The sequence below is a fragment of the Vidua chalybeata genome, chromosome 4, assembly GCF_026979565.1.
Source record: "Vidua chalybeata isolate OUT-0048 chromosome 4, bVidCha1 merged haplotype, whole genome shotgun sequence".
Lineage (NCBI taxonomy): Eukaryota > Metazoa > Chordata > Aves > Passeriformes > Viduidae > Vidua > Vidua chalybeata.
Window position 1 is genome coordinate 69,819,457 of NC_071533.1, and position 17,633 is coordinate 69,837,089.

At 47.2% G+C, this 17,633-nt stretch overlaps 1 protein-coding gene across 1 annotated transcript in view; it reads left to right on the plus strand.

Annotated features, from left to right (window-relative positions):
• Positions 1-16,703, plus strand: part of ADRA1D (adrenoceptor alpha 1D) — a 41,874-nt gene extending 25,171 nt beyond the window's left edge. The window contains exon 2 of the mRNA XM_053941827.1: positions 12,398-16,703. Within this exon, the coding sequence (XP_053797802.1) occupies positions 12,398-12,966 (569 nt within the window). The 3' untranslated portion in view covers positions 12,967-16,703. The remainder of the gene's footprint in view (positions 1-12,397) is intronic.
• The last annotated feature ends 930 nt before the right edge of the window (positions 16,704-17,633 follow it).

Consider the following 17,633-nt stretch of genomic DNA (forward strand, 5'->3'; position numbering starts at 1 on the left):
GGGGGCAAAAAAACGGAAATATGGTTTGGGGTTTTAAGTTTCCCTTCTTATCACAGGAAAAAAACGTCAAGAAAGAGAAAGTGAACGATGAGAAACCGTGGATTTTTCCATGCAAGCTAAAGCCAAAAGGGCTGTGCCTTGGAGCCGAGTGCAGAAACAGGGCAGGCGTTGGAGAATTTTCCCCTCCAAGCCTGAAAAGAAATAAGAAGCTGGCTGGCTGGTCTTGAATAACCCCTCCTGAGCCTGCGAAACCAGCCACAATTTTTCGTCAGAGCTGAAAATATCCACCTCCCCCATCCTTTTTTTCTTCCCCCCACCCTTTCCTCCGTGACGCCACGGTGCGGCTCTCTGGAGGATGCTGTCCAGCATCCATCAGAGCTGGCAGTGTTGGGAGGGGACACGGGCTGCAGTGCCAGGCTCCACGGCCAGTGACGTCCTGTCTGCCCAGTTCTGGTACAAACAGAAAAGCCCTCGGGGCTGGCACAGTGGAAATGTGCCGAGGAAGCTCCCACACTTCCTCCCGATACCGTGTTTTCCCAACGCCGACATCCCAACGTTCTCCCCAGCATTCCCAGCCATCAGCCAACATCGTGGCTCACTCTAGGGCCCTTCCAGACCAGTGGTGTCACCTGTGTTGGGGTGCTGGCAGCACTCACCCGCCCCAGTGAGTTCCGCTCACCCTGAGCTTCAAATTGAAGTCGGGATTTGCGCGTTTTGAGCTGGGTACAGATTTTTTTTCCCCTGAGCTGGGTTGGTCCCAATGAAAAATTGCCTTTTTCCTCTGTGCAGCGCAGATCTGGCCTCGCTGTACATAAAATGCCATGTGTTCCCAGCAGGATTCAGCCCTTCCAAGGCCTACCCTGCAGCCAAATCTGATCTACATATTTACGAGCTTGTAAACAGGACGGGGCGGGTGAGTTCACATTCTTAGAAAACCAAGTGCAGAGAAAAGAACTTCTGAGTTGGAAAAACAAAGAGTGGTCTTGGGCACAACCCAGCAAACATAGTGGTTTTTCCAAGACTTGGATGGCTTGCTTGAGAATCATTCCCCTCCATTCCTTTTCCACAGGATTTCCCAAGCTTACCTTTTCATTTGGGAAAAAAATGCACATTCCCAATGTTTCTGAGCAGAGTGGAGGAGGCAGCTTGATAGAAAAGAGACATTTTATCTTGGAGGTGAGTGGAAGCCAGACTTGTATTTGCAGAAGCAACCAAAGAACAACAGTTCCTTGCAAAGGGAAGTTTAAGGAAGGAGTTAAAAAGGAGTTGAACAGCGGAAGGCAACTGGAGGACTCACCACAAAGTACCACTGTCCATAAATGCAAGGAGCAGTCTGGAACAGTAATTCCAAAACTGTGCTCTCCAGATCCTGACAGTCCATGAAGGCCTGGTAAATGGTTCATGGAAAACTGCAGTATAAGGGAGCCAGCCAGCAAAAAATTTGAGGATTAACAATTTGTCATAAGAATCATGGAATGGGCTGGGTTGGAAAGGACCTGAAAAATCTCATTCTAGTTCTGGCCATGGGCAGGGACAACTTCCCCTATCCCAGGTTGCTCCAAGCCCCGTCCAACCTGGCCTTGAACACTTCCAGGGAAGGAGCAGCCCACAGCTTCTCTGAGCAAGTGGTTCCAGAGCCTGCCCACCTTCTGAGCAAAGAATTTCTTCCTGGTAACTCATCTAAATCCCTCTTCTTTCAGTTCAAGAACATTTCCCTCATCTTATCACTGCCCCTGTAAAATCGATGCCCATTGTTGGATTTTTGCCCATGAGACATTCTACCTGTGGCTTATTCCTGCCACATCCTGGCTGTGCTTCCCCACGGTGTGCTCAGGGAAGAGATTCCCAGGCTCGGGCACAGCACAAACTCGGGATGCTCCAGTTTGGAGAACGGAGAGCCCTGGGAATGCTCCTCTCTGAGCAAGCTCTGCACTGCCCTGGAGGGAGCTTAGCAACCCCACAAGGCCATTGTGCTCGTTCAGATCCCGAGCCAGATGGAAATTTTCTTTTTAAAGGCTGCCCCGAGCGTGTTTCCTCTGGTGAACCATCCCAGCACGGATCTCAGCCATGCTCAATCCAACATCAGCACACGGATTCCAGTCTCCTTCCTGCTCAGACAGCAGGACAAGAGCTCTTGACATGCAGCTCGGTTTCCCTGACTTTTTCCTTCTCTCAGGAGACTCTTTTTTTTTTTTTTTTTTCCTTCATTTGCATCTGGTAAATAAGAACCTTCCTGATATCTCCCTTTGGATTTGCCAGACTGGTCAATTTTGTCTTTTCTTTTTTTTTTTCACTAATTTTATTTATGTCCTTTTGCTGAGTCTTGTGATTCTAATATTTGTTTTAAGCTCCCCTCTGGGGCTGGAGTCAGGCTATTATTTGTGAATCAAGGCTCAGGGAGTTGGACACACATATATCTTTCCCAAGCATAAGGAACACTGCAAAAAATATTACCTTTAAGGGAGTCTGTACTAAAAGTCAGATGTCAAACACCTACATCTTTGTCTCCTTTTTAACTTTGTGATTAATTTCAAAGTCCATCTTCCTGTTGACCACGCTTTATTCAACACTATCTGTGTCCTGAATCTGCTGCCCAGGCCTCCTTCTTGGAGGATGAAACAAGCAGCTAAAAAGGCTATTTCAGGGCAGCGTTGAAGTGAGTTAACAGGCAGCATTATTTGAGGGTCTGGGTTGGAATTAGATGGTCTTCAAGGTCCCTTCCAACCCAAACCATTCTGTGATTCTGCCATGAAAGCATTGCCTTAACCATTTTAAATATTTATTAAAGAGTTTGATTTGCAGTATCCAAGCCCAGCTCTGGTTTCAGAATTTCTCTCTCTTCCCTCTGCCTAGTCCTCCCTGGGTAGAGTCCACAGAGCTCCTGTTAAAAATCAAGAAGCAGTAAAAACTCATGGAATCACAGAATATTGGGTTAGAAGGGACCTGACTGACCATCTGGTCCAAATTTTCTTGGCAAAAGCACAATCTGCACAAGATGGTCCAGCATCATGTCCAGCTGAATCTTAAAGGTGGAATCCATCACTTCCCTGGGTAAATTATTCTGATGGCTGTCATGGTGAAAAATTGTATGCAATAGGAATATCCCCAGGAATAACTTGCACCCATGACCCCTCATTTTTCCCAGATGACTCCTTGTAAAAAGAGAGCCACAATTTCTTGGTAGCTACACAGTGATAAAGCCTCCCCCTCAGCCTTCTTTTCTCAAGAACTTAGCAAGCTCAGTTCTCTCAGCTTTTCCTCTCATGGCAGCTCCCCAGTGCTTGGATCATCTTCCTGGCCACTCTCTGGACCCTCTCCTGCCTGCCCACATCTCTTTTGCCTGGTGGGGACCAAAACTGAACACACTGAGTAGAGTGGCACAATTCCTTCTTCATCTCTGCTGGTGATGCTCATGTTGATGCAGGTCTTCCTGCAGGGTGGCCCCCGCTCCTGAAGTGTCCATTTCCTCATTCTCTTTGGTATTGATGCCTCAGGTTTTGGCTTTTCTATTTTTCAGATTCTGTGCTGCTTTAGTGTGCACTTCTGAGCTCCTTATTAAGGGATGATGAGCTCTCTTCACAGAGCAGGGAGACAAAACAATTCCTTCTCCAGCTGGGGACCAAGGACAAATGATCCAAATCTCAGCCCAAGAGCACAAACAACGTGGGCTGGAGAGAGAAAAACAAGAAGGATGGGACTGCATGGGCTAAAGATGGAATGGGACAATGAACTCCAATATGCAAATGGAGCAGAACTTATAAAAGTGAGAGCCCCCGTGAGCGCTCGTGCATTTTGTGGCCATTTTGGTTCATCTTGGGTGCAGCCCTGGCTGGGCTCTTGTGCTGCCCAAGGTGGATCCATTGAGGCCTTTTAATAAATCCCTGCTTTATTCTTTAGCTCCATCTAGCCTCCGTTCTAGGTCAGCCTTCACAAGGCATCAGTATCATCAGGAAAATTCATCAGGATATACCTGATCCCATCATCCAGCTCACTTATGGAGATGTTGAACAGCGTTGGGAGCGATATCAATCCCACTGTTGACAGGTTGCCTGTTTGGGAAGAAGCTTTTTACCACCTCTCCCTGGGTGTGCCCTGTCAGCCAGTTCCCCACCCACTGCACAGACCGCTTTTCCAGACCAAAGTTCATCAATTTCTGTGGAAAACCACACGGAAAACCTTGGAGAAATCCAGTCAGACAAGATGCACTACTCAGAGCTTCTTCTGGTGGTATTCACTCTGTGCTGCACGTACAGTTTCTCTGTACAGACCTTGGTATCAACCCCTCTGCAGTACCAGACCACAATTCCTAAGTTATTTCTTTGTTTAAAACGTGACTTTCTTCTTTAGGGATCCCTCATGAAAGATGGAATGTGGCGCATTCCTTGCAGGGCAAGAAGGGTTTGTGCATGGGACGTCCAGGTCTTTGGAAGGAGGATGCAATGGATGAAATGACATTCTGGGGATTTGCTAGGGATGATTTCAGCTGTGAGTCCCCAGGTGAAGGGTCAGTGCCCTCCCAAGAAAGATGGTAAATAAGAGGATTTGGATTATTTAGCCTGGAGGAGAGAAGGCTTTGGAGTGATCTAACTGTGGCCTTCCAGCACCTGAAGGGAGCACACGAGAAAGATGGAGAGGCTATTTACAAAATCACGGAGTGACAGGAAAAGAGAGATGGATTCACATTGAAAGAGAGTAGGTTTAAATTGGGTATTAAAATAAATCCTTCCCTGTGAGAGTGGGCAGGCCCTGGCACAGGGTGCCCAGAGAAGCTGTGGCTGCCCCTGCATCCCTGGAAGTGTCCAAGGCCAGGCTGGACAGGGCTTGGAGCAATCTGGGACAGTGAAAGGTGTCCCTTCCTGTGGCAGGGGGTGGAACTTAAATGATCTTTCAGGTCTCTTCCAACCCAAACCATTCCCTGATTGTATGATTGAACCTTCTTTGTACCCCCTTGTTGGTTTTTGGTTTCTTTTTTTAACTTTTGTTGAGGTTGGGATTGAAGGTACTTGAGATGATAGTTTGTGTTTAGACTTAGGTGTTCATTATTTCTTATCTGTGTTATAGTTTCACAGCAATGAGTTCTGTAGTCTTTTATTAACAAGGTACAAAATGGTTGACTATTTTTTGTTATAAGGTCTTTTAAGGTTAAACTATTTAATTAAGAAATGACACAAATTATTTTTACTTCTAACTTAACTAATTACTTGAAGTCTGCAATGCAGACTAATTACAAAATTTTACTTATAAAGAAGAAGGAAGAAGAAGGTAAAGATGAATAACTGGTTTCTGCTCTAAAACTTCTATTTTGTTTCATATATATTACTATATTTTAAAACTCTATGTCCCCCTCACCTGTCTCTAATCATATCAAAAAAGCACATTCCCAATAATATCCAGCAAAATACAGGTTTAGCTACAGCTTGCTCAGGAATCAAACTAACTGAGAGCAGCTATGCTGTCAAAAAAAAAAAAAAAAAAAAGGAGAGAGAGAGAAAAAAAAAAGCCAGTTTATGATCTCAAGCCAGAGCAGAGGAGAGCAGAGTAAATACTTCACAGGATCTTGCCCAAAGCCTGTCTTGTGCCCCATGCAGTGCCCCCGTGGTCCTACAGCATAATTCCTCTCTTGTGAAGTTCAGGTTCTCTGGTGGCAGCCCACCAGCCTGGATGTGCAGTGTGGAGCAGAAGCTTTGCATGCCATGCCCTGTGATGTGGCACCAGGGCATCTGGACGTGGTTAAGGGAGCAGAGTCTGCTGGGGCAATGCTGGGGCAATGCTGCAAAGCCAATTCCTTGTGTTCTTTTGAGGATGGGCCCTGGAGTAAATTGTTCCCTGGACCAAATTCATCTGGAGGGGTCTGGCTGGACCACGCTAAGCAAATTAGCACTATTCACAATTCTTGAAATTGCTTGTGAAGTTTCTGTCAGGGAACAGTGTAGATGAACCTGTGTGGCGTTTCACTTCACCTTCCGCTGGTGAAATTCTTCCTGTGATCAAAGTCCTGTCCCACACATGGGAGAAACTGGTGTGTGGGAAGCTTTGGCAGCTTCTCAGAGAGCATCAGACCACCAGATGATCATGACATCGAGGGTGAAATCCATCAGGAGTAACCTTGGATGCCTGTGATGTGGTTGCCCATGAGCCAGGAGTCTGAGTCCAGTCATCTGAAACCTGCTGTGATCCATCTGCCCGGTGACTTACACTCAGGATGAGATGGATCACTCCACTCCCACCACAAAATCTGCCCTCTAAGCCAGTGACTGTAAGAGGAGCCCCAGGACCTGCTCAGGTGCCTGAACTCAGTCAGGTGATTCACACAAAAGCCACAGTTTTCAGGAAATTTGATGCCTCATAAACATCCTCACATCAATTATTCCCATCAGTGGTCCAAATTCCCAGGATTACTCTGAGAAGATCTCCAATATTTGAGGGGAATAAAGGGGAATTTGGGTCAAAGTCCTACTGATGTGCAGCACCTTAGAGAAAAGTTTTGGAGACATCACTAGGACCATACTCCTAAATGCTGGGGGACAGGTATGGGAGCCATGAATTTGACAGTGAATGACCAGAACAAGGCTCTGATTCATTATCCTCCTCTTGCTGACACACAAACCACACTCAGACCTCAAGTTTGAGATCCTGCTCGAGAGTGTTGATGTTTTTCAGAGCCCTTGACTGGTTTCTCCTCCCTTTGCAATCCGCCAGACAAATGTTTCCCTGATCTCCATCACACCTAAAGCTTCCCTCCCTCCCCACCAGGACACACACCAGGTCTGGCATGGCCAAGGGCTCTCCAGGAGCATCTCTCCAACCATGACCTGGGACAAAACACTGCCTAGAAGGTCAGCAGTGGTCAGGGGAGTGGTGGCTTCTCCCTGCTTCTCTTTGGGCCAGACCAGGATGCAGAAGTTGGACGTGCAGGCAGCAGAGAGACACACAGGCAGCTCACTGGGGCTTTCATTGGGAAGCTGCTGCTTATCTGTGAGATTGTTTATGGGGTTGGCTGGAGGGCTGACAGGCCTGAGGAATTCCACCCGATATCCCAATGCCATCGTCCTCCAGGGAAAAATGCTTGAGTGGCTGTGAACATGCTGTCCTCCTCCCCAGGCCAAGCAGCTCTTGGATCCATCCTAGCAGGGCAGTGAACTCCCTGAACACTCCAAGACACACCAAGGAGGTGTTAACCCTCTAGGGACCCTGATATGCCTACAAATACCCAGTGGAGGTGGCTAATAGAGAACGGAGGAGAAGGTCAGGGAAGAGCAGTCAGAATCTGAGTCCCACACACTGGGAGAAGTCCTTGCTGAAATCCAGCCCATTCTCCCACAGCTTGGCAGCTGCATCAGGGAGGTTGTCCATCATGGGGGCCTAGGAAGGAGCTGGCAAGGAGAGATGCTAGCTGGGTATTGAGCAGAAAGGGGCAGCTTATGATTATTTTGGAGCAGATTTGATTAATTTGCTTTGTGAGAGTCAGAAAGAAAAGAAGGAAGAGAGTGAGGGTCAATGTTGGTTGGATACAAGGAAAAGGTTTTTGAGTATGAGGGTGGGGAGGCCCTGGCACAGGGTGCCCAGAGAAGCTGTGGCTGCCCTGGATCCCTGGAAGTGCCCCAAGGCCAGGTTGGACAGGGCTTGGAGCCACCCGGGACAGTGGAAGGTGTGGAATGAAATGGGCTTTATGATCCCTCCCAACCCAAAGCATTCCATGATTCTCTGACTTCCCTTTGGCCAGGAGGACCCACAGTGAGCAGCTGTGGTACCTCCTATGCCAGGGCTTTTTCTCTACCAGCTGCAATTCTTTTGACTTTCTGCTCTGATGCCTCCCAAGGCAGTCCTCAGTCCCCTCCTGAACATTTGAGGCCACATCCAGGAGAAGCTCAGGAGAAGCACACCTGTCCCCACCACAGTTCTAATCCTACATATGGATTTCTGGAGCTTCCTAGCTCAGAAACAGAGTGCTTCACACATTGGTAATTATTTTTTTTTTAAATTTTCCATTATTTTGGCCAATCAATTTTTACCTCCTGCTTGCAGGGACATCCACAGCTGAGCAACCTGCTGTGAGATGAACCATGCTCTTCTTAGCTCTTCGCCTGCCACCTCCAGTGGAAGGTTTCACCTTCCCTCTCCTGTGATGACACCTGTAAGGTCCAGCTCTCCAAAAGCTATTTTTTTGCAAGCCTATTCCTGATATAAAGCCCACACCAAGCAACAGCAACACCTTTTTCAGTGTTGAACAGTCCTGCTGGTCCTTGCATTTCCAGTTTGGGGCAGCACTGGGACACGACTTTGTTCCTCTCACCTGCTCCCATGTCTGCAGCATTCCTGCTCCACGGACTATTCAGGACAGGCTGCAAAGTAGGGACCTTTTACAACAAAGATGCCCTTGCCAACTCAGCCTGCTCATGAATTCTGGCTGTACACTGGGAGCCAGGGCCAGCATTTAGATTGGACTGGCTCCATTTGCATTGGTGCATTCGTCTTTTTTTTTTTTTTTTTCCCCTTGTTTTGCTTTATTTTTTGGACTGCTGAACACTGGGACCAGCAACTCTCAGAACAATCCAAGTGATATCACCTTCCAGTGAGTCATGGGGAGGGCAGGGTGGAGAAGGGCAGGCGAGGAGAGATCATGAGATTGTGTTAGCTCAAGCAACCTTAAAAAAATGGGATATGTGTTTGGATACATGGAGGGCAGATTGCATCCACTGCCACCCACCGCAGAGCATCACAGCTTTGGGAAGTATGCCCATGGCTCCAGAGATTTTTACCTGCTTGGTTTTCCCCAAATATGAGCATGGTGACATTAACAAGTAATAATAATTAAAAAAAAAAAAAAAAAGATACGAGCACATACTTTATTGGCTCGACTTTTGCATCATCAAAAAACTGAAGTTCAGTCTTCAGATCATGTTTAGTCTGTAACTTGAGTCACTTTGCAAGGTGCAAGGAGGCTTTTCCTGAGCTTACCTGCAGCCTTCTTAATTTCTTAATTTCTGAATTATATAATATATTATAATTATATGATGAATATAATATATATATCATATTGTATATATAATATATTATAATTATATTATGAATTATATTATATGTTAATTATATATTATATATATAATTAATCCTGAAGATAATTATTTAGGGTTACAACAGGACATACAGCCCTTGCCCTGACCCAGCTCTGTCAGATTCAGATCTTGCAAGATGCGGGATGATCTTTTTATAAAACAATGGAAGGAATAAAGTCCCCAAGTGGACTGTTAAGACCCCAGCATTATTATAATTATAAATTCTGATGGATGTCCCTAAGGTGGGTGTCACCATCTCCTCCTCCCTCACCCCATGAGGTGTTGAGCTGGATGCCCAGGAGAGGTGTTCTGATTTTGAGTGCTCAGCAAAAGCTCCTCTTTAAACAAGACCAGGTTTCCTGATGGATTGTGACACAGATCCTACAGAAATAATGTTTCCTATTCTTTGATGTTGCCCTGTACTGGCCTTGGTGCTCTTGGGGCCAGATCACCAAAAATTGCTCTTACACCAAGGTAACAGACTGAGGTGCTGGTCCTTCACTCTGCGTTGCTATTCCTGATCTTCTACTCACATTTCTGGACCTTGGACACATCCTTCTTGCTTCCTGAGCTCTTCAAGTGTCCATCACTCAGTACTGACTTTCACTTATTTCTATAGAAAATGTCACAAAGCCCAGCCCAAAAACCTTCAAAGTGTTGTCGCATATTCGAGTATATAAAAGCAACATCTGATTTCTTTGATTTTTTACACATTCCCTAAAAAAAAAATCCTCAAATCCTCATATGTACAGCTTTCCAGTGCCCATCAGAAGATTCTGATGCTCCAGCATGTGCAGAGGAGCTGTTCTGGGGATTCCCTGCCCACTTCTGTTCATCCCGGGGAGAGGGAATGAGGAAACTGTGGATGCACTCAGGACACGTCCTTTCCAAGGGGGGCACGCTTATTTGCATGGTAATGAGGATGCTAATGGGCCTCTTGTCTTCATATGCACACAAGGTTCTCGCTGGGCAAAAACCAGCCAGAGTTGAAATTCAGAGAATTCATAGCTTCTTTTCCTTTTCAATTTGTGTTTTCTATCTGGATGCAAAAGACAAAGCACGTAGTACAGAAACTGCATTGTGCCCTGGACTGCTAAACACCAGATAGAAGTTATTATTTTAGCAACCATCAGGCTGTTTAGGCAAGCACCAATCTCTTAAGCAGCCTGGCTCAAACAGTAATTACCAATTGAATTTAAAAAGAGACCCTTCTTTTATTTGCTTTGTTACCATAGTTTTTTGTTTTCTTTTCCTCTCTCTTGAAGCTAAAAAAAAAGGCTCCACAGAGCTGCAGCTCCTCTGAGAACCCAGAGCACGCTGCAAACAGGGTTCACAGCAACACTGTGAAGAGTTCGTGATAATTAACCCTTTCTCTGAGGGGAAACTGAGGCAGGGAACCTCTCCCTGACAAGGGATTAAGCAGGATTGCATGTTCAGTGAAGTCCTTTGTCTTCCTGGGTCCCATTTCCTGACACATCCGTGGTTCCTGTAGGTCCAGGGGGGTGAGCTGGGGGCACTGTGAAGAAGGGGGATGCTCAAAGCCATGGTGGGATGAAGACTGGAGATGTTGTATGGAAGGCAAAGGCGGATGGCCCCAGCGCCACTGGGGTGGTTCAAAGCTCCTGGCTGTCACTCAGCGAGGTGTTTCTGATGGGGTTAAAATCAAAACTGCTGATTCCAGCAGCCCAGAGCCAACCTGGAAATCTCAGCACTGTTCCCAGGAGGATAAACTCCTTTGATCGAAAACAACCAAGGTGGGGTCATGGCCTCGACAGAAGTGAGCCCTGTGTTAAGGGAGCTGACAGGAAAGATGGAGAGAGATTATTTATGGAGTGACAGGATGAGGGGGAATGGCTTCAGACTGACAGAGGGAAGGGATTGATGGGAGACTGGGAAGGAATTGTTCCCTGGGAGGTGAGGAGCCCTGGCACAGGGTGCCCAGAGAAGCTGTGGCTGCCCCTGGATCCCTGGAAGTGCCCAAGGCCAGGTTGGACGGGGTTTGGAGTGACCTGGGACAGTGGGAGGTGTCCCTGCCCATGGCAGGGGGTTTGGGACAAGATGATCTTTCAGATCCCTTCCAACCCAAACCATTCCATGATCATTGCTCCATTCAAAGCCACTGGCTGCACCACCAGCAGCTGCTCATTCAGCTGCAAACACCTTCATTTCCAGGAAGGCTCTGAGTCTTCCCAGCACAGAGATGTCAGTCCTGCTCACTGTCCTTATCCCATGCCCCCTCCAGCACCCACTGACAGCCAGCCTGAGCTCCTGCCTGCCTTGGGTGGGCCTTCAGCGGATATTTAATCTGCTTTGCCTGCCCAACCACCATAAAATGCTGGGATCTGTCTGTCTTCTCCCACATACCCGTGACGGAGCTGCCCACGTACCTAATGTTGAGTCTGGCTGGAATTTCTCCACTTTTTAGGGATGGGTGTACAAAAGCTTTGCTGGAACCAGTTCTCTGAGTTTCCTGGAGGATGATTTTCCTCCAGCAAACAGCCCAGGGAGCTTTTATGTAGTGCCAGTCATTAATTTCTGGCTCCTGGCACCTGTTTTACTGTTTTGACACCAGGCTTAGGAGAGCAGGGGAAAATAATAATGATATCTGGAGTTAATGTTATTTACTAAAATACAAATTAACGCTCAGTCACATGGTGGCATGATTTGTCATTTGGAGCTAAAATTAAAAGAAATTAAGGCTGAGTCAGAAAGTTATTTCGGATCCAAGTGGGGAATGCTGTTCTGAGGCCATGTGGGAGCAACACTGACATCTTCTGGCTCAGTAAAAATGTTATCTCCAGCTTTTTCACTGAGAAAAACACCGGGAAACTCTGCAAAAACCTAAGGAGGGACGGGGTGGACAAAAGTGTTTTAAAGTATCAAGGACAAGCTTTGGGGCAGTGGATGTTACCTGAGCCCACTTTAACAGCCCCCCTTAGCATCACCACAGAATCTGAACAGAGGATGTGTGGCACTGAGGACCCAAAATACATGAGAGGAGGAGGTGAAGGGGTGTTGCTCTTCTCTCAGTGCAGGTGACAGTGCTGTGGCCATAATTTTATGCTAAAATCTATAAGTCTGGAGGCCATAAATTACCTGAAAGTCACATTCCACTAAGCCAGGTTTCTCCAAATCCCATCCAACCTGGCCTTGGACAGTTCCAAGGGTGAGGAGACACAATTTCTCTGAGAAACATGTTCCAGGCTCTCACCACCACCCACACCATCAGCCTTTTTGACACATCTCACCTCTTCCAGACTGGATTGACCGCCACCCTTATCACCTTACCCTGCCACATCCTTCCGCTTCCTCTAACCATATTCCTTTCAATCTCTCCCAAGGTTCTTTCTTCCCCTCCCTGAAGCCCTCGGAAATCGTCTTCAAGATCATCTTCTGGCTGGGATACTTCAACAGCTGCGTGAACCCCATCATCTACCCGTGCTCCAGCAAGGAGTTCAAGCGCGCGTTCATCCGGCTGCTCAAGTGCCAGTGCCACCGGCGGCGACGGCCCATCTGGAGGGTCTACGACCACCACTGGAGAGGGGCCTCCATCAACAGCTCGGTGCAGGACTCAGAGACAGACCTAAGGCCCAGGATTAACACCCTGAACAGCTCCTTCATATTTAACTCCTCCTTCCAGGAGAGAGCCAGTAAGAGGCGAACGCTCAGCTTCAAGGGCTGGAAAATGCTCACCCCTTTCCAGAAACCAGCATCCACCCAGCTGAAGGAGAAGATGAACAGCCTTTCTAACAAAATCCGGGGTGGCTCCAGCAAAGGGGGGGCCACAGCCACCTACAAGACAGAGGTGGAGTCTGTCTCCATCGGGATCCCTCATGATTTCACGGAAACCATCGACTACCAAACCCATGACTTAACAGACTGCTGTGGGCTGAGAGAAACAGATATTTGAAGCCTCTGGGGCAGCTGTCGATGGTTTCTTTAGAGGTATCCAGAAGAAACATGGAGGGATACCACCTGTGGGTCTGTCAGGCAGGCTGGAAGCAGAGATCAGGTATTAAATGCAGTTGCCCAAAGGTTGTCCAAGCATCCCCCACGCAGAGCTCAGCCCCTTCTGTGGGATTATGGGTTCCTCAAATTAGAGCCAATGGCATATCCCATTCTAACAAGCCACAGCAGGAGGAGAAGGTGTGGATATGACCTTAGGGCAAGAGCTGTCTCCTCTGGTGGATGGTTGTCTTTGGCTTTGGAAGAAGCCGTGCGATTAAGGGAAACCAGGATGTCTCCTTTGCCTTAAAAACACCACAGTGAAATCTAGTGGAAAGATTGAATCCCAAAAGTTGCCAACCCTGCCTTAGTACATGTGGTCACGTCTCCATCCAGAGGCAGCACCCAGGAGGGACACTGCCAAGCAGTAGCTGGCAGCTGATCCTTTATGTGGGTGGGTTGGGAGCTTGGAGGTCCTGAACAGGACATCCAGACGAGGCCTTGGCTTTGGAGGGAGAGCAGACTGGGGAATTCCCAAGCAAGGTGGAGGGATCCCAGCTCTCAGTCATCATCTCTGCAGTGGCCACAGCTTTGGCCCTTCCACATCACCTGGTTTTAGGCCAGAGGAGTATTCCAGGTGTGTGCACTGTTGCCAGGGGGCGTGCAGGTCTCTCTCCTCTAATTCCATCCTGTGAAGCATTTTGCATTTCACTTTCCAGTGAAACACTTGCAACCCACCTTGCTTTAGTGAGCATCCACCTGTGGCACACAGAGAAACCAGCTCCTTTTGGCATCAGTCATCCCCAGACCTTCCTGTCCCCTTCTTTGCTCTCGTTGTTTTTCTCAAAAAAACGCAGGATAAAAATGCATCCCAGGGGCTTCACTCAGGAAAACAGGAAATGGCCTCAAGTTGTGCCAGGGAAGATTTAGGCTGGATATTAGGAAGAATTTCTTCATTCAAAGGGTGGTCAGGCACTGGACCAGACTTACCAGGGCAGCAGTGGAGTCACCATCCCTGGAAGTGTTCAAAAGACATGCAAATGTGGCCCTGGAGGAGATGGTTTAATGGTGAAGGAGTGGTGCTGGGTTGATGGTTGGATTCCATGATCCAAGAGGACTTTTCCAACCGTAATGATTCTGTGATTCTGTCATGTGGGTCCTCAGCCAGCCTGTGCTGTGGCTCAGGAAGGGTTGGCTGGCTGAGTTGGGAAGTTTGCATTCCTACTGCCCATAGAGTCCAAGCTGAAGTTGAGCTGAGGTGCAGTTGGAGCTCCCTAAAGTAGAGGGATCTTCTCCCCAGTCAGGGTCACACTCACGATCCTTCTCCCAAGGGACTTCCCACATGCTTGATGCATCAAACCTTTGGTGGCTGCCAACAATTGCCTTGGTTGTGTCAAAAGTAATGACAATTAACGTGGGTTTTTCCCCTGCTCACAGTCCCAGGGTGTGAGCACCCCTCGGGAGGGCACCACGGCCTCCTCCAGGAAACTCAAGGAGCTGAAGCCATGGCAAGCCCACCATGACCAGGCAGCTCAGGAAATGGTCACCCAAACTCTACTTGGCCGTATATTGCAGGCGCTGGTTTCAAAATTCAGAGTGGTTTAATCCAGTTTCAGATAATGAGCCCCAAGGAGCACCCATCAGGTTAAGCCATGAGCAGGAGACACGTAGGTGATGGAGGCAGAGGACGGATCTGAGGTGAGGTGCCTCAAGCCAGGGAACTAAAGAACAGGAATGGGAAGTCCTGAGGGGTGGAAGCATGGCACTGAACGTGTCCTGGCTGGAAACACTCCACATCAGCACTGCCCCTCGATCCCATGAGGAGCCGTTCATGGAAGTGCCTGCAGCACATCCGGCTCGTCCCACTAAGGGTGGCTGCCAAAGGAAGATTAAAGGCTGCCAGGCACAGCAAGGAGAATGTCACCTTTCTTTCTGATGTTCTGATTTGCTTTGAAGGAAAACAGAACGGGAGGGAAGTTGAAATTTTTAATTTTTTTTTTACTATTTTGCACAGCGCATATTGAGACAAGATATCTGGAGCTGGCCCTGTCTCAACACCCTTTACTTGATGCAGGACAAACTGGACCAATTATTACACAAATACCAGCAGATTTTGTCCAGATATTTTCCTCCCAGCAGCAAATCCCAGCACTTACACTGAACTCAGACTCACAACCGCCTGCATGTTCTCCAGCTCTGCAAAACCAGCCTGAGGTTGCCAGCTCTGCCCTACCAAAGCAGGGGACTTCCCAACACCCCATGGAAACTTCTGTGGGGAAATACTTTTTTTTTCCCCTTTTTTATTTGGCTTTGAAGGGAAGTGAGACCTTACAGTGATGATGGGGTGGAACAAGAAGTCACTTTTTAGTGTGAGGACCACTGGTTTCCTGGGTGTTTTTGGGATCCTGATGGGAGGCACTGGGGATGTGGCAGAGAAGGGACCAGGGAGAGGACGTCCATGACCAGACAGACAGACATACACACTTCACTGTGTTTGTATAAATGTGTCATTCCCAAAATACCAGGCATTCTCCTACAAGTGGGCAAACATCCCTCTATAAATGAACATTTAGCAAATGCTGGCAAGCAGTGCATTCCCATAAATGAGCTGCTATTACTCTTCTCCCTGATCTTTTCAATATACTTTTTCTTTTTTCCAATATTGAAATATTTATATTTACAGCCTCCAGCCCCTTGAAAGCTTTTTGAGAAGGGAAAAAAAAAAAAAAAGATCAGTCTGGAGGTTTGCTGCCTTTCCATCCCAAGTCTTTACAGACCTACAAGGGAGAAAAATAAATCCTGTTTAAGTACACACATCACATACAGACACACACATAAATGCCCAAATTCTGGCTCAGTTACTCACTGTATTTGATCTGACCCCAAGAGATGCCCTGGAAGGTGCTGTAGGAAAGCCTTGAGCTCTGCTGTGCTGCATTCAGGCAAAATACTTGTTTTTCACCCCCCTTTCACTTGGCATCTTGCACCAGAAGCAGTGCCAGGACTGGACTCTGAGGCTGCTCATGCAGAGCTTCATTTAGAGGAGACAGGGCTGTCTTTGCTGGCAGGGAGGAAGGAAAATCTTGTATGAAATATGACCTGAGTGTCTGGAATTGAGCATTTCTCCTTGAATCCCTTAATTTCTCCCAAGCTCTCCCAAGTTTGGAAAAACAGGCTCAGACTTTCAGGAGGTAAATTCAGTCCAATCCCACAGATTTCCCTGGATCCACAAGGGTGTGACCAGCTGAGGGAATGGCCCTGTTCCGGCAGATTTTCCAGGCAGGCCATTCCCCAAAGCACCTGCACCTCAGTTATCCATCAGATCCCACCTCATTGCACTGGCTCCGTGTCACAGTTGCATTCTCAGACCTTGCTGCTTCAAGGAACCAAGGGTTGGGGGTGGAAAACGAGTTTTTGTGTCGCTGGACTCTCCCAAGTCCACGAGGGAAGGAAGGTCCCTGTCAGCCTGAGCTGGGCTGCAGCTGGGTTGCATTACTATTGTTTACAGTGTGTATATAAGTGTACATTTTCTTTAGCAGAACGTTGGAATTTTTTATGCATAGATTTTTATTTTTCATCCCCAGATGTATTTATTAGCCGGAGTATTTCTGTTTTGTGTTTCAGGTTCTGCCAGATTGATGTAAGCTCTATGAAACAGAATGCACATATTTTTGTTTGTTTGTACCAAATACATGCACAAACCTGTCTAAAAGCGTTGCTGTAAATTGTTGCTGTGTCTGATTTTTAAAACAAGGGTTATAGGGGATGAAGGAGGGAGGAAGAAAAATGTGAAAATTATCCACTCTTGCTTATTTCTCCAAGACATTTTTTTTGCAATTTCACAAGGATAATATTTCCCACTTGGAAGAATTACTGATAAAAGCAAGTCAGGAGAGGACACTCTCAGTTTCTTGACACACAGAAAGGAAGGGATTGCACCAGCCACATCTAGAGAGCAGGTTTAGATTAGATATTAGGAAAAAAATCTTTCCAGGCCTTCTGGTGAGGTGCCCAGAGAAGCTGTGGATCCCTGGAAGTGTCCAAGGCCAGGTTGGACAGGCTTGGAGCACCCTGGGACAGTGAAGGTGTCCCTGCCCATGGGAAGGGGTGGAATGAGATGAGCTTTAAGGTCCCTTCCCACCCAAACCATTCTGGGATTCTTATTTATATGATGCATATCTGAGAGTGGAAAGGGAAAGGCAAAAGGGAAAATCAAAAGGAGATCTAGCATGGAAAACACTGGATCAATATTTGATAGCAGTCAGAGGTGAAAATTATTTTGGGGAATTTGGGGGAAGAAGTGGAGAATGGAAGAGATTGAAAATTACCTTGAAAATACCTTTGCACCTCTGAATATGTGAAATTTGACTCCTGTTTGCTTTTGTGATTATTCAGTTCAAAAAGTGTAGAATGGACTTAGAATGGACCAAAGTTACAGGGTAGTTCCCATCCAAGGAACATTTAAATCAAATGGCACTCTGATGACTGAGAATTCAGGTCTGTAAAACCAGGAGTGCTGGGGAGAAGACAAGCAGTGAATGAGTGTTCACTGCCTCTCGTGGTACAAGAACTGGCATCAAACCCAATTATCAAAATGAACCGAGCGAGGTATAATTCTTCACATGGCTCATT